Raw genomic sequence first — 27,025 nt, forward strand, 5'->3', positions numbered from 1 at the left:
ATGTCACTGGGTTTTGTTTCGAGCCTCCAAATTTTGGTAGTTGGTAGAGAAGAGATTACACTACCAGGTAAAACAAACTTCTTAAAGAAAAAAAATGAGTTGATCAGCCCAAATGAATACTTTGGTCCATTACAGAGAATCCTAATCTGTGACTTTTTCTGGGACTTGAGCTGTGTGTTCACATATACCTTGAATATCAATCAGACAGCAAACAGTATTCTATTTTTGTGAAGTATAGAATTTTATCTTGCGCAAACAGGTTTTGTAGTTACTAATACTAATATGTTAGCAATGTCACTCATAGAAAAAAAAGTTGTATTCAGCTTCATATTCAGTTAGTCTTCTCTTAAGGAAACTGATGTGAATGAAATAAACCTTTCAAAGTAAGAACTGTAATGATTTACAAATCTTTGACACAATTATGTTTTGAACTAACTTACTTAACTGGTCTCATGCATTGTTGATTTTGTTCTTTTTTTTTTCATTGAGATATTGCTACATGGAATACAAAAATTAATGGGAATACATTCACAATAAACCGGACCTTATGGATGTAAATTTGAAACATCCTCAGCATGTACAATCATTATCTACTATCTGGATACTTTCATTTCTTAAAGAATGCATCCCTTCTTGCAGGATGTTAGGAATGACATAGGATGTAGAGACATATCTTAAGTAATATTTCATGTTCTACATTTTCCTCCATATTTCCACAAACACTTATAGTAATACATTCAAACTGAGTTTGTAACAGGTAGGCTCTCATACAATGACCCCAATATACAACATATTGCATACAATTTTAAGATATGCTTTGAAGAAGTAGATGCAAACAAAAAAGCAAATGAATGAAAGGGTAATATTTTTGAAGTTAATACAAATTTAATTGAAATGTAGAAAACGATGAAGGATCTGATATTTACAATCTCTGTAACTTATATCCAGGAAGAGCTAGAAGATGACATAATATAACAAAAGGAAGAAATGATTTAATAGACTGATAAAAATAGGAAATGTCAATACAAATATGCACATAGATTTTTATGTGGTCCTCGAAAGAAAATTTTCATCATTAGTCCTATCCCCATTTGCAAAGCAGTGAATGATTGTGTCATTGTGAAATTATAATTTGTTTCTTTGAGCATTTTCTCCAGCATGTCAGAAAAACAAGGTACAAGTATCACTGTTCAGTTCACTAACATTTATATCCAATAAACCATAGCAACAGAGCACAGAGACAGAGAGAAGAGAGCAAGAAGATGTAACAGACACTAGAAATCCTTTCCTGGATACATGGCTGTAGCAACCTGATCATTCACATGCAATCAAACCTGATAGAGAAATGAGCGTAGGTGAAGGTTTAGCCCAGCTCTCACATTTTGTAGCATACAATCTGTACTAGGTAGTACAGCAGCTGTTGGATATGAACACATTTATTCCAGACAGGCTGTATTGAAAATCCATGTGTATTCAGCAGAGATATTGATTTGATTTGGTTTGATTTGATTTGATTTGATATGAATTGGTTAAAATCTATTTTGCACTCCAAGAAATTTTATCTAGGGTATTCAGATAAAGTGTACAAAGGTATTCAATTACACATTTGGTTGTTTATGTGTCACATTTTCGTGTACCAGCCTGTTTACACCTTGGAAACATTTTAATACAAGAGATGACATCAGTTGATGGACAGCATTCAGCTTTAAGTATTTGCCACAGGCAGGATAAAAACAAATTCGTATGAAAATATTTGAGGTTATTCTAGTCAAAATCTTCTTTTAGAATAACATAAAATATTAAAACTTTGCCAAAATAACAGGTAAATGTAAATGTGAGGTAATTGCATATCATGCAAAGTAAAAAGAACATCTTTTTTTCCCATATCATTATATTTTCCTTCTTTGTTTTATTCTTTTATTCTTTGTTTTCTTTTTTATCATCTTTGATTTTTTCTATTCCCTCTTTGTTTTTCATATATTCCTTCAGGTCTTGAAGCTCTTTTCTAATGGTGAAAAGTAGAAAACTAACTGATGGTATCAGAACGCAGAGACTACTGACTATGATAATGTTTGTATAGTCGTCTTTACAACAGGGATCAATGTATTTAGAGAGTACCGGAGGGGAGATTGTACCCCCATTCCTGCCACTGGCTGATGTTGGACTAGCCTGTTTGTTAGGGGATGATGTCTCACCACATGGACTACCAGTATTAGCATCCATGATTCCCCTCTCGGGATCCCACCAGAAATCATTACAAGAACACATATCCAGCCCGTTTTCAATGGAAGATGAGCAGCAAAAGATTGAGTGTCTGATGTCTTTGATCCACACCTTCTGTTGCAAATTTGTTGTGTCTGAAATGGGAATTGTCCAGGGTGGGAGCTGGTCGCCATTTTGATAGCAAGAAATAAACCCAGGTATGGTGCCCAGGGGTGCAGTGCAAAACAGAATCTTCCAAGATTTGGTCAACCCATATTGAATGTAATTTAATTGTGGCTCAAAACTGCACTGGGCTATTCCTGGAGGGTGTTGGACAGACAATGACATGCTCTGCTTGACCACATCAGAATTTTGTTTGTAGACAGAGACTGTATACAGTCCTGCGTCTTCTCTGGACACTCCATTGATTTTGATGTGGACAATGAGGGTGTTAGCTTTTACAACAGATGTTTCAACAGAAAACCTTCCCTGTTGGGTCTTGCTTAGTCCAGCAGTATTTATTTCCCCACCTGCAAAGAATGGCTGCCTGTTTCCAGTTTTGACTTCTATGTTGTTTTTATGTGCATTGTGAAATGAGAATCGAAGTTCTGCAAGCTCCCCTTCTGTAAATCTGAATTGGGTTACAATACCAAGTGATTCACTGGTGCAAAGAAAGAGCACTGCCCCGAGGAGAAATTGTGATAATGGAAGTTGCATTTCCAGGTTATGGATTTTCTTGTTAGATAGATATTTTGAGATGTTTTCAGTGCTTAATGATGCACTGGTAATTCCCAAGTTTGATGTCTGAAAGACACAATTTATACCAATTAATGCAACTGATACACCAATACCAATATTGCAACAAAGTTTGTTAGTACCGATGCCAAACCACAATGTAACTTTGAAGAAGAACCTGTCACATGAGACTGAATAAATGGGGTACTGGGAACCTTCTGGTCTGGCACAGTGGTTGTATCTACTGGCAAGGCAAGGTTGCCTCCAGTTCCAAGTGTGCTTGAGATGTATACCCCACAATGCTGTGCAGCACAGAAATCCTTACAGTTGATGTATCGCTTTGGTGACAGAGGACTCACAGAGCAGCAACGCAGTGTTTGGAGACGACTAAGCCAAAACACTGCTGTCACCACCTCATCTCCTGTAATGTAATGTGGATTGTGCGCAACAGTTTTGCCGTTGTCCTTTGAATAGCAGATGATGCTTCCTTGAGGGTGACCAGACTCTGCACTGCAGGTTAGAATGGGTGATTTCTGATAATTTAGGTGAACCAGTTGAAGATTGTTAGTGTTGTTCCACTGGCACACGGCTGGTGATGGGGGATGGTAAACTCGCAGTACATAGACTTGAGATGACCGTACCATGCCACATTCAAACACACACTTGTATGTCCCACTGTCTGATTCACTGATATCACTTAGTGTTAGGTGCACAGTAAGATAATTAAACACAGTTTTTGTATGCACCCTTGTTCTTACAGTCTTTTCCACTGGGTAACTGTCTGCTAGAATATGTTGTCCATCCTCGTAAAACAATTCATCGTTGAAAAAAAGCCGTGAAACACAATGATCCTGAAATTCATCAAGTACATATTCAAAGGTGTGTGCCTTTCCTGAGCGTACACTGATGACAGAGCATTCAGGTTCGTCTTGACAGAGGTGCTTATTTTCATGAAAATGTGCCAATGTGTATGACAGTTTACTGATTAAAAAAAGGAGTAAGAACCTGTAGGATGACATTGCTCCAAAGATAATAGGACATCTTGTCCAAAGATTGTCTTTTGAAAAGGAAGCGTTGATTCAACCATACTCTTGTGGTGCAACTTGATCTTCTCGAGATGGAAAGGCCAATTAGTATTGCACGGCTCCAGGGCCTCATAGATATGTGATGCCCTGACGTGAGATTGAAGGATCCTTTCCACCTGCATGAAACATTTGATACACATTCCATTCAGAATAGAACTGCCACTAATGTTTTACTTTACCTTCTCTTAAGACAGAGAATAGGGCAAATCTGAAGTCTTAAATTTGTTTCACATCATCTGTCTTGATGGTTTGTTAACCTCGACTAAATCTGTGTGTGACAATTGCTGACAAAGACAGCTTGCTGGTGAATTTTGCTTGCAAAGTAAATTCATAGTATTCATATCAATCTCTGGAGAGTCATTAGTACAAACTCCCAACATGAATTTTATTCAAAGTATGACAGATTAACCAACTTTCATAGATCTGTGTTGCATTCTTATTCCTCAGAAGTTATATGTTTCATTCAGACCACCACAGCTGATAACGGTTGTGCAGTAGCAGTTCATATGACTTTTGTCTTGGGGTTGTAGTATTGAGAACCAGTTGCTGGCATGATGTTAAATAGTCAATTTCTGTTTATAAATGAAGTGATTTTGCATCCACTGTGGTCTGTACTAGGTAAACTTATCATGTAATGTCACAAAGATATTTATTCATGATAGACTGAGGTTTCAGTTGATTTGCCAAGACAACTAGCTTATATTCAGGAAATGTCCAGTGCTAGCAGATGTGTCCCTGTATGTAATGGTTGACTGAAGCTAAATATCTTAAGTCAAATATATATTCTATAAAATTTACTTTCTCTTACCTTAAATATATTACATGATTGCAGTAATTCCTAGCAGCTACTCCAGCCACATCTGCCTCTCCCTGCTTCTGCTGAGTAGCACAGTGCAAGTTTTCAAACATACTGCCTCAAAAAAACCTCCAAAACCCTGCTATTTCAGTGAAATGTAAACACACAGCCCTGACCAAGTAAACAGTGTAATGACATTGCACTTGATCAAAGTTTCAAAAGTCTTTGAGGCAAGGCAAGATATGATATCTTGTGTCAATTCTGTTTCAAACAAGCTTGTCAGATATCAACACTTGAGTTATTGCCTGCTGAGATAGTTAAAAACTTCAACACAATGGTAAAGTGTTTGTTTTGAAACTTTGTACCGCTCACGATTTTCATGCTCTCTTTCTGATCAGCTTAACATGCTCAAAGGTTCCTCATAAAGATAGGAGGGGGATTGACTGTTGGACTGTTGATTTTTAGGGGGAGGATTCGTATGTTGGACTTGTAAATAATGAATTGCAGCTGAGCTTTGGAAGTATAATGTCTTCAAAGATATCAAGTATGTCAAGTGGCTCGTTTGTATACTCGCACATAATGACACATACAGATAAATCCATTGTTTGTGAAGTATATTGTTTATTAGAGTATCAAACATAACAACACCTTTGTACACTACACAAAACATTGAATTTAGTCAGTTATCAAGACAAAGATAATTTTTTTAAAGTTTTTCTTTTTATAAATTTTTCTTTACCTTCATGTCGATCTGGAGAATCTCCCAAGAGAACCCCCATTGAAATAAAAAAGGTTAAGGAATTCATTTTCCCAAAAGGAATGGCCTTTTAAAAATTGTATGAAACATTTTTGGTACTTCGATATTTGTATACAAAATGGGGAGAATGTGCAATAGAAATTCCCTATTTCAAGAAGAGGGAGCAATATCCAGTGAACAGAACATTTTTTTCCCTACATTTTTATGTATTTTTGAGTGGTAAATATCAAATGAATGAACCTCCTAAATTGCAGATCTTTCTCTTTCAGTCACCAATTTGATAACATTTTATCCAGTTATAGTAAGATGTTCATCAGAAGAAATTCATATTAGTTTACAGTGGGATTTGTCTTTCTGTCAGAAAATTCACAGTTTAGAAGTGAATATAATGCATGGAAAATTCATTGTGAGATCATAAATTAATAATTCTCAGTGCAAAAATGACAGCAATAAACCATGCAGTGCAAATTGCTTGTTTTACGGAGTAAAAAAAAAAGTTAACAAAAAGGTGATGTAGATATTGAAAGAGTTTGACACATTCTTAAACTTCCTGATTGTAAGTGGTCAGGAAAGAAATAATTGTGATTGCCATGAAAAAAAAAAATGAAACTACATTATTTCATGAAATCATCTAGCAACCAAAGAAAGGCAACCTTTCTCATTCTTGGTGGAATATGCTGTACTGCAAAGCTAAACTTAATTCCTTTAGGTTTCTCCAACAATATTGTAGGAGTAGTAGTGGTATCATTTGAAGGTCAGTTGATACCATATGGTGTGTATGCAGTTATAGTTCAGTGTTCCAGAAGTTTGTTATAATCTGAAAAAAAAAAGGTGAGTCCAACCATTCATTAGGACCACCTTGTTTTTCCTGTGGTTTTGGATATCTCATCCATTTCAAAACTAATTTCCATCAAATAAGTGTTTAATTCATTCAAAATTGTATGCTTGTTGATATAATCATACAAGTAATTTCAATTTATCATGCAAAAAAAAGTTAAAATATGAATCCCCTTGTTAACCAAAACTATATCATCTCTTCAATATGACTGTTAAAGAAGGTTTGTTACTCTGAAAACTAAATAAGGTGTATTATCTGAAGTTTTGTTAATCCAAGAATGAAATAAGGTTTGTTATTCTAAAGGTTTGTTAACTCTTAATGTGCCATGGTGGAAACCCCCTTTGTGCCACATTATTCTGAGACACTAACGTTCTCGTGCCTTGAGAAAATATTCTGTTTTTCAAGTCTATGTAACTTTTTAAGATTTCTGTTGAGCTGGGGCAAATAGTAAGTAAAGTTATAGAGAGAATGGCAGGCTTGGCACTGATGTATTATTGTATGACAAGTCAATGATTGTTTTTTTTTTCTTTCACATAAGTAACCAGTAGTTACATTACTGCAAAGGCATGACTTTTGCACACAAAACAATGACATAAACTTAGAAATTACTCTCAAATCCAGTAGAGAACACCTGTTGATAGTCAATCACTACATGAAATGCAAGCTATATGTGAGAGGAACAGAAGCGTGAGAAACGCTTTCATTGTACCATGGCATTTGGTGGTTTATCGATCGGATTAGGCGGATTAGTGAGTTTGAGCAGAATATGCGAAGTTGGCACGCCGTCGACTGAGTCGGACGTGCAAACGTGGCACATGAAGAGTTAGTTGGAAAAATTAAAAGAGGTTCCTTCTTCCAAAAGTTTATTGGATCCGAAATGAAATGGGGTTTTATTTCTGTCAGTTGAATGCAACTGCTTTTCAACTTCGGATTTTAAAAGGAACCTCATTTCATTTTAAGAATGGTGAACTTTATTTCATTTTTGGAGTAACAAACCTTCAGAATAATGAGACTCCATAATAATGCCACAAATATTCAGATTAACAAACCCTTTCTCACTTCCAGATTAAGGAACATCTCGGTATTAAGAATCTGCGTGATTGGAATAATGAATCTTTGGAATTATGAACCTTATTTCATTTTTGGATTAACAAACTTTTGCAATGGCAAACATTACCCATCTGTGCAGGTTAGAAGTGATGTTGACTTCCTTGCAGCAGCACATCATGCGTGATGATATGTATTGCAGTCACTCTGTGATTTTCCTCTGTGTGGCTCTCTTTTGACTCATCATCATCTCTGCAATAATCATTGGAGGAGTCACATGAAGTGATCCATTTATTTGTAATAGCAAACTGTTGGATATTTGCCTTCATAAAGTTAGGAGAAGGTGTAATAGATATTGATGCAAATACATGTATGCAAGCAGCCCAAAGAATTTCCTAAACTTCAGCTGCAACAATGATGGGTAAAACTTTGTATTGTATCTTTGTCTCTGCAGTGTTTTGAGATTTCAGGTTCAGGTGGACCATGAACTTGTGTGTCTTTAAAATGGTTCTTTGGGTTTTTAAAGAATCCGTTTGCCCATATTGCCTCTTGAAGAGTACCTTAAGTGGTGAATGATACAGAAAGTGAGATGAAATATGATATGTTGGAGGATTATAGAATGTGCTGAAGTTCAACAGTCAAGTTTATTAGATTCTTTTGGAAAAATAGAGTATATTGTTTCAGTGTGGTGACAGGGGAGGTGATTGCCTCCATGCAGTGGACTCTGTTGAAGAAGTAAGAATATATGATACTGTAAAAGTGGTTTCTTTCGCGTACAGAAACTTTTGCGGTTTCCATCGGTGCCGACTTTTTCGCGTGTGTTTAAATTCGCAATCAGTAATGATAGCATTGTACCAACCGACGAGTTCAAAACATTTTTGCGTGATGTTAAATTCGCGGTTCAACCTCAAAGCGCGAAAAGCGCGAAAATAAAACCACTGCGAAAGAAACCACTTTTACAGTATGCAGTCAGCACTGATATCACTTCCTGATTCGCATGGCTGAATGATTTAGCTAGATCTGTCCCGTACGGTTTGGGCTTACCTCCATGCAGGAAATTCATTTTAGCAGACATTATTAAATTGAGATACAGCATCCAGATGAGAAGGAATTTGAGTCTCAAAACTGTTACATGAAATAGGCAGTGCACAAAACAGATCAAATTTAACAAGATCTTGGTATTGCACATGGTAGTTTTTATGTAATCTGTCATATTGAAGATAGACTCACAGTTAAAAAAAAAAATATGAACCAACTTTCCAGAATGGTAGTTTTTTACAGCCTTCCTTTTTATGTCCTGATGTTAGTCAGTAAGGTGCTTTGTTTTGATAGAGAGATGTGTGTGAAGAAAGTAACTTTGTTATTACAGACATGTCAGCAGCGCTTCAAGATGATAAATCTTGGGCAGGCCACAAATAGCCATTGTGTAAGTGACACTGGTCATTAAAGGAAGTGATAAATGTCAGTTGTGTTTTGAGACTTCAGTTTAGTTGAGGTACACTCTGTGACAGGAGACAAGGGGGGGGGGGGATCACATATGTCACTCTTGTTCACATGAATTGTGTGCTTCAAGAGCATGTCACTCTTTCCCACAAGTAGTTTCAATCTTGTCACAGTATTGAATGTGGTTTTGATCATTGATGTTTTGGAGTGTGATAAAAGACTTTATATCATTTATCAAAGTCGATAGTTTGAAACTCAATGATCACTTAAAATTTGCTGTGTTTGCCTCCACATATTGAGAGGATAGAGAGGATGACTGTCTTCCTCCCCACCTGTCTAATTCTCCGGATTCCCTCTTCCCTACCCCACCCTCATCCCGTCCCATTGGGTCCTGGAGGGGGCATATGTATATGGGTAATTTCATGAATAACTTAAAGGTGATAACTTGTGACATGCTTATTTTGACAATAAAATCAGAAAATCGGCTTTTTGTTAAACATAACTTAAAAGAAAAATCATATTTAGTAAGTTTCTTCAAAAGTGCGTGAAAACCAACATTCTTCACTAAAATGAAGCAAGTTTAATAGCATACATATAGCAGTGTATGGGAGGAGGGGAACATGGTGTCCTGCTTACATGAGGAACCATGTTTTTGTCCCATATAATGTTATTTGGTATGCTTACTTGCTTCATTTTTAGTTATCACTTTTGGAGGGAGGGAGGAAAGATTTTCTTTTTGAAACCTATTTTCAACAAAAAGCTGATTGATTTTATTGTCAAAATAGGCATGTCACAAATTGGTACCTTATTTATTGAAATATCCATACATGCATATATATGTGACCCGCTACAACAAAAGGATCCTAAAGTCGGGTGAGCCGAGAAAATCGAATTTGAAGTCAGATCTCCAAAATCTGTCAAAACGTTCGGATTTCTGTTTTTACACAATTTTGTAGTCTAATGTATCTTCTATCATCTGCCGAAATTTCGAAACTAAATGATCAAAGGAAAGACCTGAAAATAGCATTTTTCTGGGCCATGCTTGGCTCGCCCGTCAGCGACTTTAGGATCCTTTTGTTGTAGCGGGTCACATACATGTATATATAACTATGTATATTTCATATATACATGCATAATATCTGAAAGCGCTAGTTCCATTAATTTCATAAACATGCATGTTAAACATAATAATTGATGTTAAACTATTAAGCCAAATTTGGCTGTTATTCTCCTTGAACGATGAGGGATCATGAGGGATGCAGAGTAGTTTCCAATAGAAAGATGAGATTTGATTGATACTGAGACGTTAATGCCAAGGCTTTGGAGGACCAAAACACTTTTGATTTTAAGCATCATGTTCTAAATAATAATAATAACAGTAACAGATTCTTCTATAGCGCATTTCAGACTTGGAAAGAATTTCAATGCACTTTACAAACAAACAAAACAAATTATACCATAATACAAAATATAACAAAAAAAATTACAATTTACCAAATAATATATTACTCTACAATAACTATTTCTTTAAATGTACATAAAAGGTCAGAGTTGCCAGCTGTTGTTAAGTAATTTGTTTTATGTACATTTAGGAAGGTGCATAATCATTAATCTACACAGGCCTCCAATGAAAGCAGTAGCTGAATGTCATTAATGCCATGCTGAGGAGTGTGCTTTCTAAAAGAAAATTAGAAAGGCAGTATCTATAGGTTCGTTTGGAAATGGCTTCTCCGAGTATATTCAATTATGACATCTCCTCACACCACCCCCCCCCCCCCCCCCCCCCCGGAAAAAAAGAAAGAAATCACACTCGGGAATAAGCAAGTATATCAATCCAAACTTTGCAACATACTAATTTGTCAGCCCACTCAAAGAAAAAAATTGACATGAAAATCTTATTAAATTTCATAAGAATGAGAAAAAAATCCCTGCAGAACAGTGCAAAATGATCAAAATCAGATAAGGAATAAGGATATTATGACATTTTGAAATTTCAGAATTTTTCGGAAAACACTTCTTGACCACTCATTATATTCAAATCAGCAAGTTAATGATATCATGCTCTCACAATTTCTCATTAATTAATTAATTTCATTTTTTTTTAATTACAGTTGTATTAATTATTATAGTATCATTGATTATTAATTAATTCTCACTCAGAAATGACAAAAATCTCATCTTTAGCTGCATAAATATAAAACTTGGCTTAAAACCACCCAAAATAAAATAGAAGAAATGTTACCTCTGATATATTTTGTTATGGGGATATGCTTTTACCTGTATCATCTAACAATTGTTCAGAATTTCAAACATAACATACAAGAAAAATTGTGAGGGTATGACATCATCAACTCCCTCATGTGAATGCACAAAAGGACTGGTCAAGAAATGTTTTCTGAAAAAGTAAAGGAAATTGAAATGTCTAAATGTCAGATCTTCCTAATTTATTATGGGATTTTTGTCAATTTTGGAACTCTCCATAGGGATTTTTTGTCTCTTTCTTTTGGAGTTTATTTTGTTTTAAGAGTGAATTTCCTCTTTAAATCAACAAGGTGTAGGTAGGGTTAGAGTGGTCCTGTCATTAAATCTAAACCCACAGAGGAGGTAACATCTCTTTAGGACAATACCTATAAATAACTTTCTGAAACATTGTAAGTTATATTGAGTCATATATTATTCAGGGAATTTTCAAAGCCTCACAAATAAACGGCATTGACACTTGACTAGCAACTTTCTTAATTTTTATTTGAAATTTTCATCCAAGAATGCAGAAGACAATCAGACACAAAACAGTTACAGTATACTTTAACCCTTCGAGGACGGTTTGATTTTGCTACAACATATTTCCTGTAGACGCTTGCCCGAGTATACTCAGGACTTGTCCTCAATGAGTTATTGCATTCTGTTAGTCTGTACAGATCATCCATCTAATTTTACAAACTCACACAACAGAATGGACTGCCTTTGGCAACTGATGCTCCCATACATTCAGCCAGCACAATTATTGAAAATGTAACTTCTGTGCAAAAAGAAAACAACAACAAAACCTATGATAGAATACAATAAAAGGCCTTGGTCACATTTTAGGCCAGCATCATCTCAGCCAAAAGTATGTGCAACAATAACTTCTTGTCAACAGACAAAAAAACCTTACCAAATTTACTGTACACACATTTCATATCTTACCAATGGTAACAATTCTCTGTATGTTCCACTCCTATGATATTGATACATAATTGGCCTACTTCATTGCATGGAAACAGAAAAAAATGATTAAAAGTTAGAAAGATGTAATTAGGGTTAAATAGGCACAGTCTGCTTCACATACATTTTTTCTTCCCCTCATGATCTCTGACTAAATATTAACCCGTTCCATACTAAATTCTGAAATCCCTATAGACTTAATGCACAGGCCACCATGTTCCTGTATGGAACGGGTAAATACAGATAACGTGATGATGCACCATATTTGCAAATGATAAAGGGGGTGTATCAATTAGGAGACATATACACTTAAATGTCATACACAATATGAAATTTGCTACAGATACCATTCCATGTTTGTAAATGAAGTAAAATACATGTATCTTTACAGGTAAATAGGAAATGCACATGATGGTTGTGAATTAGTGCTGTTATGGTTACACATCTTCTTAGAATTCACTCTTGAACAAACTTCAGTGTATAATCAGCTGAAATTACCATAATCATATCCTTCATTACATCACACATTAGCTTCCATATATTTTTCCTATTGCAAAACCTACTGATTACATCTTGTATTCAATGCAAGGTCAGAATCTTGTTATTAATGCAGTACAGTGCACTCCTGTTACAATGAACACGGTTATAACGAAATTTCGTTATAACGAAGTAAAACTTCTGGTCCCAAAGTTATCGCCATTGAAGTCTATTGTCCAAAATTCGCTTATAACAAACACGGTTATAACGAAATTTTCGTTATAAAGAAGTCTTTTCCGAACACCACTGACAAAGAAAAACAAAAGAAATGTGCTCCGTAATAACGAACTGAGGATCGCTTCCGAAAATACGTAGCGGAACAAGCATTTATAGCTGCGTCTCTGCATGGGCGAACTGTGTGTTCGCCTAGTGTGTCACACGCAGTTTCCATTGTAATACAATAATCTGAAATTGAATAACTATTTGTGTTATTTTCAGTGTATGATGAGTATTCAACAAACAGAATATCATATATGCTTGGCTTCCTTGTTTTTGTTATATATATTGTATTTGTTCGGTTATATATAACGAAAGAAAACTGCCGTTCCCGAGCATTTTGTTATAACGGGAGTGCACTGTAATTGATGCGTGTCTCATTTATGGTGAATACGGCATGGCATTCAACTTCCAAAAGAGGATAAGAGGTGAAAAGATGAGCATTGTACAATAGATAATCATGGATTTAAAGGGATACTTACATCAAATTTTAAGTGAACAGAATGACATTGCCCATTAACCTGTTGATGATTGGCTGATTTGGCTGCAACATTCTCTTTATTATAAACACTTGCCCAAATACACTCGGGACTTGTCCTCAATGGGCTAAAGTCAGAGTGAAAGGATATGTGAAGAAAGTGGCTTAATGGAAGAACTTTGTGCATCATGATACTCATCAAAGGAGCTTCATACAAATGTACATAATTATGGGGGGAAAGAGCATTTACACATAATATACTAGGTAATAACAGAAGAGCATTGAACATCCCAAAACTAGATGAATGGAAGAGCTTTCAACATTGGACACCCAAGTAAATAGCAGAGATCTAGCCATCATAATAACCTGTTGAGGACGAATCCCAAGTATACTCGTGCAGGGGTTTATGGCAAATGCGTTTTGTAGCAAAATCAGTGCATCCTTAATGGGTTAACTAGTGATGAGGAGAGTGTCATTATTCCCCTTGAAGGATTACATTAAGATATATATGTTGATTAAAGGACATTTCAGTTTATGTTTCTTCTCCAACATGTGTTATTAAATTAATGCCCCGTCACTGACCAGGCACGCTAACCTGGAAACATTAAACCGCACATTACTTGAATATGAGACCATTCTGAAGCAAATAATTTTCACACAACAATAGATATATAATGTACTCTTAAATAATCCCACAAGGATTGGAACAATCATCCTCCATCATTCCCACTGATTCTCACTGATCAGTTACTAGCCATCCCCTTTAATCTCTGATTAAACCTGTCTTGTACTGTGTATAGTATAACCATATCTTGCTTGATCAATCACGAAGAGGGTATTTGTGCTTATGAATACAGGTGATATAAGATGACAAGTAATACAGTAAAGCTTGCTTTTATAAACTCAAAACCACGATGTAACTGTGAAGAAGATCCAGTGACATAAGAACGCAGATTAGAGGTACTGTGAACCTTCTTTTCTGACACAATGGCTGAAACTGTCGTCGGGCCAATGTTCTTGCTCGTGCTCGTGAGCGTCGTGGGAACAGGTTCCCCACAATGCTTTCTAATACAGAAATCCTTGCAGTTGCTGTATCTCTTTGGTGACAGAGGACTCGCTGAACAGCAACGCAGCGTTGGAGAAATGCTCGGCGAAAAAACTGCCGTTAAAGTGTTCTCTCCTGTTTGATAGCGTGGATTGTGTGCAACAACTTTATCATTTTCTTTGGAATAGCATGTGATGCTCCCTTTGGGATAACCGGAGTGTGCTCTGCAGGTTAAAGTTAGGAAATTCTGATAGTTGACATGAACCTGTTGAAGGTGGTGAGTGTTATTCCAGTGGCATTCTGCTGGTTGCGGGGGATGATGAACTTGTAACAGATAGACTTGAGCTGATTGTTCCATGCCACATTCAAACACACACATGTATCTACCACTGTCAGTTACTTTTACAGCACCCAATTTTAGGTGCACTGTCAGATGGTTAAACACAGTTTTAGTGTTCACCCTTGTTCTGGCAATTTTCCCTAGTGGGTAATTGTCTGTAGGCATATAATTTCCATTTTCATTGAATAATGTATCATTAAAAAAGAGGCGATATGCACAGTCATTTTGAGATTCATCCAGCACATATTCAAATGTGTGAGTCTTTCCCTGATGTACACTGATGACTGAGCATTCAGGTTGGTTTTGACAGGTATGCCTCTCATCATAAAAGTACGCACAGGTGTACCACAGATTGCCGCTGAGAAAAAGGAGGAAGAAATGTACTGCTGACATTCTTGCAAAAATGTAAAGATGTTGCTGCCCAAAGTGTTGATGAAGTGTTGATTCCATCAGCCTTCCAAAGTGCAACCTGTAGGCATAGAGACGGGATGAAAAATTATCAAGATGACAGGAATTGCACAGAGCAACACCTTATGCTGCAGTATAGCATGTGTGACAAGTAAAAGGATCCGTTCCACCTGAAAACAACAACAACAACAATAATGGTACACATTAAGACAAGATTCAACCAACACCAGAATGTATACTTTGCCAAAGATCTACTAGTATTAACCCATTGAGGACGGGCTGATTTTCCTACAACCCGCATTCCCATAGACACCTGCCTGAGTATACATGGGAATAATTTTCAACGGGTTGAAGGTTATTATAAGACAGCTTTCAGAACAGGTCCTAAGAGTATAAATGACATTGTCATTTCCTGTCGCCTGTCTTTTTCTAACTTCTCTGTCAGTGAGTTGGCAGAAGCTGTATATGTAGCGTTATGAAGAAGTTATTTATTCATAATGGACAAATGATTTTGATAGCTCACCAAGACAACACTATGTTGTATATCATACTAAATACTGTAAAACAAAAAAAAAACATACAGTTGTAGGGCATGACACTTTTGCAAATTGAAGCTTATGGCCCTTTTTCTTGCATGAAACTTTCATGAATTTGCCAATGACATTCAATGCATTGTGTAGATTAAACTCTTTTGGTGCATCTTACCTTTGTGAGTCTTGGTTTTTAATGAATTTTGTGAAAGTTTCATGCATTTAAATTTATCGGGTTTACATTACACATTTAAGTTTTGCTGATGCATCTAAAGTAGAGCACTTGAAGATGAATATGATATCATTTTTCTTACCTATGATGAGAGTAATAGCAGCATTGTCTAACATCAGCCACACTGTTCTTTCCAAGTCTTGTTCTTCCTCTTTGATTTTAACACAATAGGCTTGCCAGTCCATGAAATTTAGCTGCCCTCGTAATTTGCCTGCAGTATCATCAACTGTTATCCAATCTGACGTGTAGTACCAATCAAATGAGCAAATTTTTGTCTGTGCTAGGAGCCCTGAACGATGGCCAAACAAAGATAGCTAAAATGTTGACACCATTTTATTTTGTAGGTCCATGTCAATGAACCGATATATTGGTATCAGATTGTTTTTGATAAAAGTCACGTTAAAATGGGACTTTGATGTTGTTGTTTATTCAGATGTTAATACTGTTTATCTATAACAATCTAGTCAATAAATCAAAGGTGGAGTTTCGTTTTATATGTAATCTATACCCCAAGGTGAATGCTTTATTGGCAATTGTTGTCTGTTACCTTTTATGACTATCAGGTGATATATGACCCTTGTGTAAATGGCTGTGTTTCCTTTTTCAAAAAGAGGTTAGCTCAGCAAGTTTATTGTTTTATGACTAACAATGTAATTTTGGGATGAAATAAAATTGGGAGTTCATATCAATAGCTTGGTCACACTGGCAAAAGATGGGGAAGTTTATGTTTGCAAAGTCTTCTTAATCTTTGGTCGTGTGTCCACCAGTCTTCTTGATCTTTAAGTTCATGAAGTTTGACTTGATTAGTAGCACAGGGCTTAGAAACACCAGTGGAAAAAAAAATGCAAATATTTCCATGGGATTTTCCTTTAAAAAACATGTTCTTATATTTTCTAAAGCAAAATGAGATTTTCCATAAAAAAGCATTTTGTAGCTAGTAAATAGTTCTCACAAAAGCAGTGAGATTTTGAAGAGAAGGTGATAAAGCATTAAAAGGAACACCAATCATGAATAATTTGGAACTTATGGAAGCTCTTGTTGTAGGGACATGTGAAACTCAAATCATTGTGGAAAACAGAAATTGCTGTATTTGCATATAGATCCTTGAGAATGTCAACATTCCAGCAAATCAGTTATGTCTTTTATTGTCAATCTAGGAGGTACAAAATACCTTTTGCATTTTAATCACAATGTACATTTCTATACTTCTGAAGAGTTTATAAAGAGGACAAAATTAAATATGTGTCACTTTAACCCTTTCAAACAAAGAATAGTTTTTATTATGATGAATAAAGTAGTTGATTTTAGTCAAATAGAATGGAGTATCCAAGTGTATGTTACTTGTTATAAGCTTCAGAATTTCAAACTAAATGCCTGTACCTTTATCATCTCAGTATTGTTGTAATGGTAGTGGGGGCACGTCTGGGAAGTCGGTCGATACCACATGCTGTCTGTGCAGGGTGGAAGTGAGGTGTCTGTCTTTGCGGGTGCATGCCATGTGTGATGATGTTTGAGTTGTAGTTACTCCATAGTTCTCATAGATGTGGCGTTCCTTTGACTCATCCTCTCTGAGGTATTCGGTGGAAGAGTCACTGTGGAATGAGCTGTGTGAGTCTCGGGAACATCGAGATGAGTCTTGGGACAAACTGGATAACACAGAAGCAGTGAAGATACTCCTGTCATACTCCGTGTCGGCACATTTCCCTCCAAAGTTCAGTGTGGCATGCCGCAGAGCTAGACTGACAGAGGATGGTTCTTCATAAATTGGATCTGCATCACTTCTGTTGGTGTTGGTTTCATACACATGGGGTTGTGGTGAAGCTGAGATCTGGGTTGATATCATTGTCTTTTGCATCTGTTGCAGTGTGGTTGCAAACTGTTGCATATTTGCTTGTTTAAAGTGGCGATAGAAGGAAATGGTTATCGATGCAAATATGCAAGCTGCCACAAGAATTCCTCCAACTGCAGCTGCAACTATGATGAGTGTGATTTTGTATTCTGCCATTGTCTTTGCAGTATTTTGAGATTCACCCTCAAGCCCACCTGGACTTTTTATTTGCATCACATCGTCTTCCTGATTTATTAGGGCATGGCTCAAATCATTATCTGCTTGGAGAGTACTTAAGGCCCTGGATGGTGTTGGAATGTAGGTGGACATATGAGGACAAGTTCCTGAAATGTCCTTGAGAGTTATTTTCAAGTGCCTCTGGATTGACCATTTTCCAGAGTAACCCTGACATGAGATTTTCTTCCCATTGTCCAAGGATGTGAGGTTCTTGACAGTCAAAATAGTTTTGTTGGCTGATGGAGCCTCTGTCAAAAATCTCTCATCATTACCTGTTACATTCTCCTTGTCAAATGCCCATATTTTGAACACTTCACTTGAGTGGACTTGTAATCCATGTAGTAAACAGATTACGCGGATGTCCAAGTGACAGATGGAGGTGCCATCCTGTTCCTCAGAGTTATTCTCTGGTATCTCCAACAGAAGTGTCATGTTTGTTGGATACTGGCTTTCTTGTTGACTTTGGACAAGTGGAGTGTAGGAGACTGTCATTGAAGCATTTGAAGATCCTGCAATGTTCTTGGCAAAGCAGTGAATTGTCACATGGCACTGACTTTGCCTGCAGTGAGTAGCATTTTGGTGTAGAGAAATGTTAACATCACTGATATGACTATCACATCCTGTGACAATACCATGTGGGAAGCACATCCAGGAGTAACTTGACACTGGTGGGTATCCCATGGCAATGCATCTTATGTGAGCCAGCTCTTCTTGTCTCTGAATTTCTAGATCTCCATCAGGATGTAATTTGACGAGTGGTTTGTGGATAACTGTGAATGGGCCGATGACACACTGCAGACTTTCATCTTGAAAAATGTTGGTACCATTTACAGAACAAATTATGCTGGTGCCATGGAGATCGGAAGTTATTGTGAGTTGATGCTCCAGGATAACTCTCTCACCTTCTTGGTGACTTGAAGGTATGTTGGAAGGCGCAGCATTTGGTATGTACCAGCTTTGAGAAACCACTGGGTTTCCTGATGCTGTTTGACACCATATTCTGAGAACTTCTCCTTCTTGCAGACTCCCAATCCTCTGTGGACCACATTCAAGTTCGGACTGTTTAGGAAAATAGAGTATGTTTAGTGTGGCAATGTGGGAGTTGATTACGTCTGTGTAGCCCAGACTGTTGAAGATGTTTGCCACACACTGCTGGGACTGAGAGATGCGTCCTACTTCACGTATAGTCAGCTTTGACACAATTTCTTGCTTTGCTTTGTAAAATGTCTCAGCTAGAACTGTCTTGTACAATGTGGGGTTTACCCTCCAGAGCACGGTATCACTGACATTATCAAATGGAGATACAGAACAAGTGAAGACGGCATCCTCCCCTTCCAAAACTGTGACATCTTTGGGCTGAGAGAAAAATTGAGCCCCAAAACTGTTGCCTGAAGTGGGCACAGCAGAATAGATCAGAATCACCAAGATGATAATGTTGCACATGCTGCTTTCTTTGTCAAAAGCCATTTATATTGAGCAAAGTATCACAGTTCAAAACTTTGACTGTGTCTGCAGATTACTGATGTGTTGAATAACGGATGAGAACTTTATGTATATAGAAGTGGTGCAAATGTGAGACAAGTTTCCTTCATATTTTGGAGTGGAAGTCGGAGACATGTGTGAAGAAGGTGACTTTGTTATGGTAGACACGTGTCAGCAGCATTATAAGATAAATGGAATTGGACATTGCTTGAACTCTCACTTTTCATGTGGCCATAATTATAAAAAACAAGTAATCAATTTAGTTGTGTTTGAAGGCACTAGTTCAGCTGAGTTAGTGTTAGTTCAATGAGACACAGATTTAAATATTGATGATGGAGGTGTGAATTTTCTTCAGTTTGTCTCCCTCTACAAATATTGAGATGTTGCTAGAAATCATATAGATCTGTTTACTTCAGGGAAACTGTCTCATTTATTACACTTAGGTTTTGGTTTTGATAACACTGAGTAGGTCATGAAGTATTTCAATCAATCATCATTATATCTCAACTTTGTGGTCATTTATTTCCTCTGTGTTCAAAATATGATCTTTATCTTTTCTCCCCCTTGATATCACAGGTTCACTCTGGAAAAAAATGTGTTGATATTCATTGTCATAAATCTTATTATAAAAGAATAAGATCCACACAGACAGATTTGATGAAGTCACAGAATGCTGCAAGTGAAAAAAAAAGCCAGAGATCTTTTTGGAAATGTTACTAGTGCCAGATTACCACAGAAATGCAGCTGATAATGACTGGGATATGCTTGATGTGTAAATGTGTTATCTCATGATAATGGTGTATTTTTGGAAGAATTGTTTGTGTGAGATTATTGTTTCTTGAGAGGGGACAGATTTAGGAATGAATTGCTAGGGCTATAAAACTATAAACAGGAGCAAAATATTTGGGATAGATGAAATCAGTGTCAAAACACCCCCTCCCCCCCCCCCCAAAAAAAAGGAGAGGGATAAAGGATAAATTGAAGACATTGGATTCATTTGAAGCAAACCTTCCAAGTTCCCAGGAGTCAATGAAATGATTCTAAATAAAGTGATGTCCATTGTCATGTATCCTTTGCAAAATACCTTAAAAGTATTATTTACCATTGGGAGCAGTGATTCAAAAAATATTTGAGTTATCACATTTGATGCATATATATGTATGTCAGTTGTATCACAAAACATCCTACCATAAAAAACATCTTGCAGTAAAGCCGAAAATATAAAGAGAGTATACAACTATTTCTCTCAATGAAGCGTAACAGTTCATGGTTTGATTCTAGAAACGCTTTTACCATTACTATTTACATTTTGTATTTTTCATACTTTACATTGATTATGCTGATCGACATTATGACATTGATTGATATCTATCCCTCTCTCACATTTTAGAACTTTGTTGGGTTTTGGTTTCATTTCAAAATATGGTAAATAATGTCATTAGGGTTAGCTTGGGCATGCATGGAGGACTTAACTGTAGAGACTTTCTGATTAATTTCTCCATTCCACTCAAAAAGATTGGAAGGAATATCTGAGACATAGTGTCTTGAATCAATACATTAACAGAGATACTTTGAAGCGATTACCTCTGTTGGACTGATACTCCTGCCCTTACACCTCTCCAGTAAACAACCAAAATTGGAGTGCTCTGACTGGCTGCTTTTGGTGTCCACTTAAAATTGTACCAAACTTTTACAAAAAATATTGATCCATTGTGTAGGAACACTGCTTGATTTTATACACTGTACCACTATCTCATATCGAGATGATTCTACTAGATGATGAAATAATTACCAATTCTGTTTAAAAGAGTTGTTTTTTTGTTTTGTTTTTTGCCTGACTGTATCAATTTCATTCAAATTGCAGTTAAATTTGTTGTTTCATGGTAATTCAGTTCATATACATGTATGTATTTATAACCCATTATTAGGACGGGCTGATTTTGCTACAACACGCACTTCCTGTAGACACTTGTATACTCGAGACTCGTCCTCAATGGGGTAACCATGAGAAAAATGTAATTCTGAAAACAAATCAATTTGCGTAACTCTTCCCAGGAACCATTTATCTACAATACTTACCAAAGGGTACTTCACATGACAACCAGGAAGTATATAAATCATCATAGAGGTACTCTGGCACGTCATTGACATGAGTGTGAATACATTGTACATTCTGAGAGTCTTTGAAAACTAACTTGATTAATGAGATCGTAGAGGTAGATTGTTGTATTGATTGAAACTGAAGTAAAAGTGATATTGATTATTCAATAGGTTTCTTCATCCATCTCGAACCAAGTCCAGTCTTGTGATTGATGATGACGGTGTTCCTTTTATTGTCTCTTTTGTTTCTCTTAACTCTTAGTGTGCCACATTACTGTGAGACTGTAAAGCACACACACTTTTGGGAAACATTCTATTTACCAAGCCATGTAGCGTCTTTATAGATATGTTTATGCTAGATATGCATTGACAAAATTGGAGAGAAAATCCCAAGTTTTGCTGCAATGTATATATTGTAATGAAGCTACGACTATTTTTCTAGTAAATGGTCCCTACAGCAGTAGTAGAAAATTAGAATTTACTCAAGAGAAAAAAAAATGCTACATCTCCAAGCACCAAGCAACACCAGCTGCTGTAAAACGAGAAATGTTCGCGTGCATTTTAATTTTGCTAATTTCGCAACAGCCAACATTTAAGATATAAAAATGGCTAGTGCGTGCTAGTTCCAGCACAAAAGTAATTTCCACTTTTTGCAACCCAGGGTACAATGTTAAAAAAAAACCAAATAATTCAACAAGATGGCTGATTTTTATTTGGTACCCTGGGATACCATTTATGTCATCATATAAAAACAAACCACTAAACATACACAAGATAAATTCTAGTCACACAGCAGTCATCTTATCATTTTACATCTAAAGTCAATATGTTAGGTGAACCTTACTCCTGCATTATATTCTACTGTGATTTGTACATTAACAAACTAGAAAAATAAAACGACTTCCCAAAGTATGGTAAAACTATGCCATACTCGACAGAATACAAAGAGTGTAGTCACAATGTATATCTTCGCAAATGTGAAACAAAGGCTTTATTTAGCATTTGTCATCAGTTTAAAAACAACAATCCAGGTTTAATACACAGTGTTGCATTTTATAGCATTTGACTTTAGAAATAAATCAATGAAATATAAATGTACAAATATGCATTAAAGTACAAAATAAACTATCAGATTTTATGTACAGAGTCAAATCCATATGTGACCCTGCACCACAAAACGAACATAAAGTCGCACACACTGATTTTGCATGAGGACTGAAAAAAGTGAAATGGGTCAACCTAGCCGATCTTGACTTTTTCATATATTCTGAAAGAGCAGGTCTTCTTTTACATTATGCTAAAATTTGGTATCATAAAACAGGCAGGAAAGTGTGATTTTTAGCAGTTTATCTCGAACATTTTTGTTAGAATAGTGTGATTAGGTGTGTCTTTAGAGTCCCTTTTTCATTTCTGAAAAACCTTGTACACTCTCTTCACTTTTAACTCTAATAATATTTGAAAGGATAGTGCTACTGCTTTGAAAGTGGGCATTAATTATGGACAGAATGTGTTTAAGAGGCACGCGGAATTTCACTTTAATCTGATAATACCTTCATTGTTGTTACTCTGGTGGTTTACTTCCTGTTTTTTGTTCCATTCATCGCACAGCCAGCACGGTTTGGTAAAGATTAAGCGCTTGAATAGACACTGTACTTCAGAGCCTCTTTTCTCAGTTCACACTTTTCCTGAGTTTGTGCTTTCTTTCCAATATTAAGATAGGTTAGGAGAGTCCATTTGATTTGAGTTATACATCATTTTCAAGCTTAAAGTCTGCTCTTTCAGAATATGGTCTTAACTAAAAATTCATGTCTGGCGACTTTGTGTTTGTTTTGTGGTGCAGGGTCACATATGCCCGTGAAGTTGTCAGTGATGTGTCAACATGGATCGTGCAATAATATACATTTACCTTGACATGAAGACAAAAATGCTTCTGAAAAAAAAAAAAAAAATGAATTGATTGCAAGAATGCCAATACCTGTTTCACTGACATCTCATTTTTTCGAATTTGGTTAAACTTAGATTAATTCAGAAAAAAAAGATAATGCACAAAAGTTGTAACATTTCAAGCACAAAACATGATTTGTTTTTTTGTAGTTTCATATCTGTCAGCATTAATCATACTATTTGTGATCTTTATGTTCTAGAGTCATGACTTTAACAATGCAATGTGATGATGCGGTATATGGCACAGTATCTGCATGAATTCTTCAATGTATTCATCAAGTATCTTTTTGTGTACATCATTCAACTTACAGTCTCTACGGTACAAATCAAACTTGAATCATAAGAAGGCAGCATGCAATGGCTTTTCTTGATCTCATTATCATACATGCATCTGTGTCAGATGCTTAAAAAAAAATTGTTAACAGTGCTTTGATACATTGCTAATCCCTCTTAGCTTGGTGAAATATATGTATCATTAGAACTGCTCCATGAAGACTCTGAACCAGTGCCCAAAGAAGACCTTTCAAATCTTTCAAGGCCAACGGCATATGTGTGGTGAATGTGTGCAGGTGAGTTTGTGGGGTCGTCATATGTCTTTGGGACGTGCTCAGGCTCAGTAGGCATTTTAGGAACCTCATAGATGGGCTCATTTGACTCAAAACTGGTTTCCTTGTAATGTTTTAGAGTTCCATGTTCAGCTTCCACAGGACTTTCTGCGACTGATGGGGAATATGCTTTGGTTTTGTGATTGAAGTACCTGAATAGAGCTATGGCACAGAGAGCAATAAAGCACACTGTTAGAATGACAAATGCCAGAACACCTGACACAACAATTGTGACAATTTTCCACATTGATATCTTTGTTTCACTTTCATTCAGTCCTGCATGTGTGCCTTGAGTAACAAGTTGTTCATCGTAGTTGGGATCATCTCCTTGGTTGATGCCACTTGAGGAGATCACGGACAACAATCTTGCCATTTTATTGGTAAATATCTGGTCTACACCCTTTGTAGAAATACTCTGAACCCCATTTTTAGATGGTGTTGTCACCTGTGCATCATCAAGGTCCAAGGACAGAAAAATATCAATGTGTGCTTCATAAACAAAGTGGGGACATTTTGTTTTGCATGTAGCATTTTGTGGGACAAAGTTTTTCACATTAGCTAGGAATTTGAGTGAAGACACATAAGTGGAACTTGTAATGACCCAGTTTTCATTGTTTGTGATCTCATGGCCATCAACAGACCACTGGAAATACACAGAACCTTCTCTTGAACACCTTGGGTCTAGTGAACACTGTACCCCGATGCTCCAAGAGCTATTTACATCAATGATATTGATGCTAAGACAACCATTTACAGACTGAAGATAATCATCCAATATGAGTGTACTACCACTGATGAAAGAAACCCTGGCAACATTTGAGCCTGTTCCTTCTGAATTTGTTGCAGAACAGGTAACAACAATAGTCTTGTCATGAGAAAGTCTTTCATCAGTATCTGTTAGACGAGGAACTGAAAAAGTTGCTGTCTTTGACGTTGCATTACACCCCCCTAGGATGTTGGGTGGTGAGCAGGACCACTGGTACATACTGGCGTCAGGATATCCACTTGTCATGCAAACTAGAATTAGGGGATGAGAGGAAGAGATCTCTCCTTGTTGAGGATCCACCACTACTTGGGGTGGGCGAAGCAACCTGATAGGACCAATGGAGCATTCCAACTTCCTGCTTGGAAAAGCAAATGGGCTTGTTACCTCACAGAAAAGTGTCCTGTGATCAAGTTCCTGCTCCATTTGGAGGTCATATCTTAGAGTGCGTTGAAACCCGGTATCAAGTGCTGGAGGAAACGTCCGCTGGGCATGTGGATCAACTCTCCAACTCAAGTCCACAGCAGGTTTGCTACGAGGAACTTTACAGGACACTGGCATTGTTTGCCCAAGTCTCAGTTCCACTTCTCCAGCTGGCTGACAAGTGAGCTCATCTGCACCTGGAAAATACCGAACAGTCATTTTAGCTCTTCTCGAGGAGAAGCATATTTGATCCCCGTCTCCATTCTCTTGCAGAGTATGGAGGATACAAGTGAAGTACTGGTCAATCTCACCAACATTGAAGACATGAAGCCGTGACTCCATTTGGTGTCCATCTGCATTGCAGGTATCCACCTGCTTTGTCTGGTAGAGGGTTGGCTCAATTCGCCATTCGATTCTATCGGTGTCTCTGCAGTAGCTGGATACAATGCATGTGAATGAGATGCTCTCCGCTGCTACCACAAACGTGTCGGCAGGCTCCTGATGAAATCTGTTTAATGTGGTGACACATGCTGATGATGCAAAGAGACACCTCATGAGAGTAATGAAGATGACCACATTAATGTTTCTTTGATTGTGGTCTTGAAGAAAATACATCTTGTGTGATCACAGGAAAGCACAAGAACAAAAACAACAACAAAACTGCCGCACTTCAGTTGCTGCAGCATACATGCTATCTCTGCAAGAGCTGGACTTGTTGTGATGTTCCTATTTCTACATTTCCACCCCTAAGGTTTATGGATATATTATTGATATTATTATAAACTATAAATTGTGGTTTTGTCAAGGATAAGTTTGAGATGTTTCTACCCTAGTCTTATACTGAAACTGCATTTTGAAGTGTTGACATGAGTGTGATTTATTGCTTCCCACTTTACATTGTGATGGGTTTGTAAAAAAAGCATACAGTCCGTAATTGATTTCCTTGTGTATGAGGGCGCAATGATTTATGTATTCATTCATTCATTTATTTATTTTAACGACAGCTTGGGTTTGTCACTTGTATGTGCACATGTGGCCTGCTAGCATATTTGAACTTTCCTCCACTTCTTGAAATATAAATTACAGTGACTCAACTTACTCATCAAGTAACTACAGCATCATCATCTTCTTCTGTATCATAACATACATACCTCTTAAAGAGTACTTACAAAAAGAGTAGGGCCCACATAGAGCACATACGCATGCACACATTCTCTGTGAGCAGTGTTATGGCTGGAAGAAACCTCTGGTGCCTATAAGCTTAAACATACCTTCTTTGTAAGGCAATAGCCATGGCAACAAACGATTAAGAAGGACTAAAATTTTCTTAGTATAGAAATAGAATGTGTCATAGAAATACTTAAATATTGGGCAATTAAACAATTTACAAAACTTGTAAGCAAAACAATAATTTCTGTGACTTTTTTCGACAGAGCTATGTTTTGAGTATAAAAGGCGTACACCATAGGAGATAATCAGATAGGGTCGTATCACATGCAGCACCAGTGTGTTACGGGCAGTGTTTGAGAAGTATGTTATATTGGTGTTGTACAACCTTTGCCCCTTTCTGGCCAGCAGTTTGTATTGTGTGAGCATAATAAAGTTTGCTTAAACCTTAACTATTGTGAACAGTTATCCATCTCCAAACAATGTTCATTTAATGGCATGGTGGCAGTGGTGGGATCAAGTACCCTGCTCTTCCCTCATTAATGACCTTACAAAAATATTTTTATTCATATCAGTTGTTCCT

General features: G+C 36.8%; 2 protein-coding genes across 2 annotated transcripts in view; one reads left to right on the forward strand and one right to left on the reverse strand.

The window, feature by feature from the left end:
• LOC139717372 (5'-nucleotidase domain-containing protein 1-like) overlaps positions 1 to 27,025 on the forward strand; it is a 311,234-nt gene that overhangs the window by 248,325 nt on the left and 35,884 nt on the right. The window lies entirely within an intron of this gene.
• On the reverse strand, positions 23,629 to 26,026 carry LOC139717361 (uncharacterized). Its single transcript, XM_071628868.1, has one exon. It carries the CDS (start codon positions 25,888 to 25,890, stop codon positions 23,935 to 23,937), a length of 1,956 nt encoding a protein of 651 aa, XP_071484969.1. The 5' UTR covers positions 25,891 to 26,026; the 3' UTR covers positions 23,629 to 23,934.

The sequence above is a fragment of the Diadema antillarum genome, unplaced genomic scaffold (assembly GCF_040938485.1).
Source record: "Diadema antillarum isolate AM-2024a unplaced genomic scaffold, OU_Dant_1.0 scf00000007, whole genome shotgun sequence".
Classification (NCBI taxonomy): Eukaryota; Metazoa; Echinodermata; class Echinoidea; order Diadematoida; family Diadematidae; genus Diadema; species Diadema antillarum.

Excerpts from the sequence above, each read along its gene's own strand:
- LOC139717361 (XM_071628868.1), bottom strand. The coding sequence starts at position 25,890 with ATGTATTTTCTTCAAGACCACAATCAAAGAAACATTAATGTGGTCATC.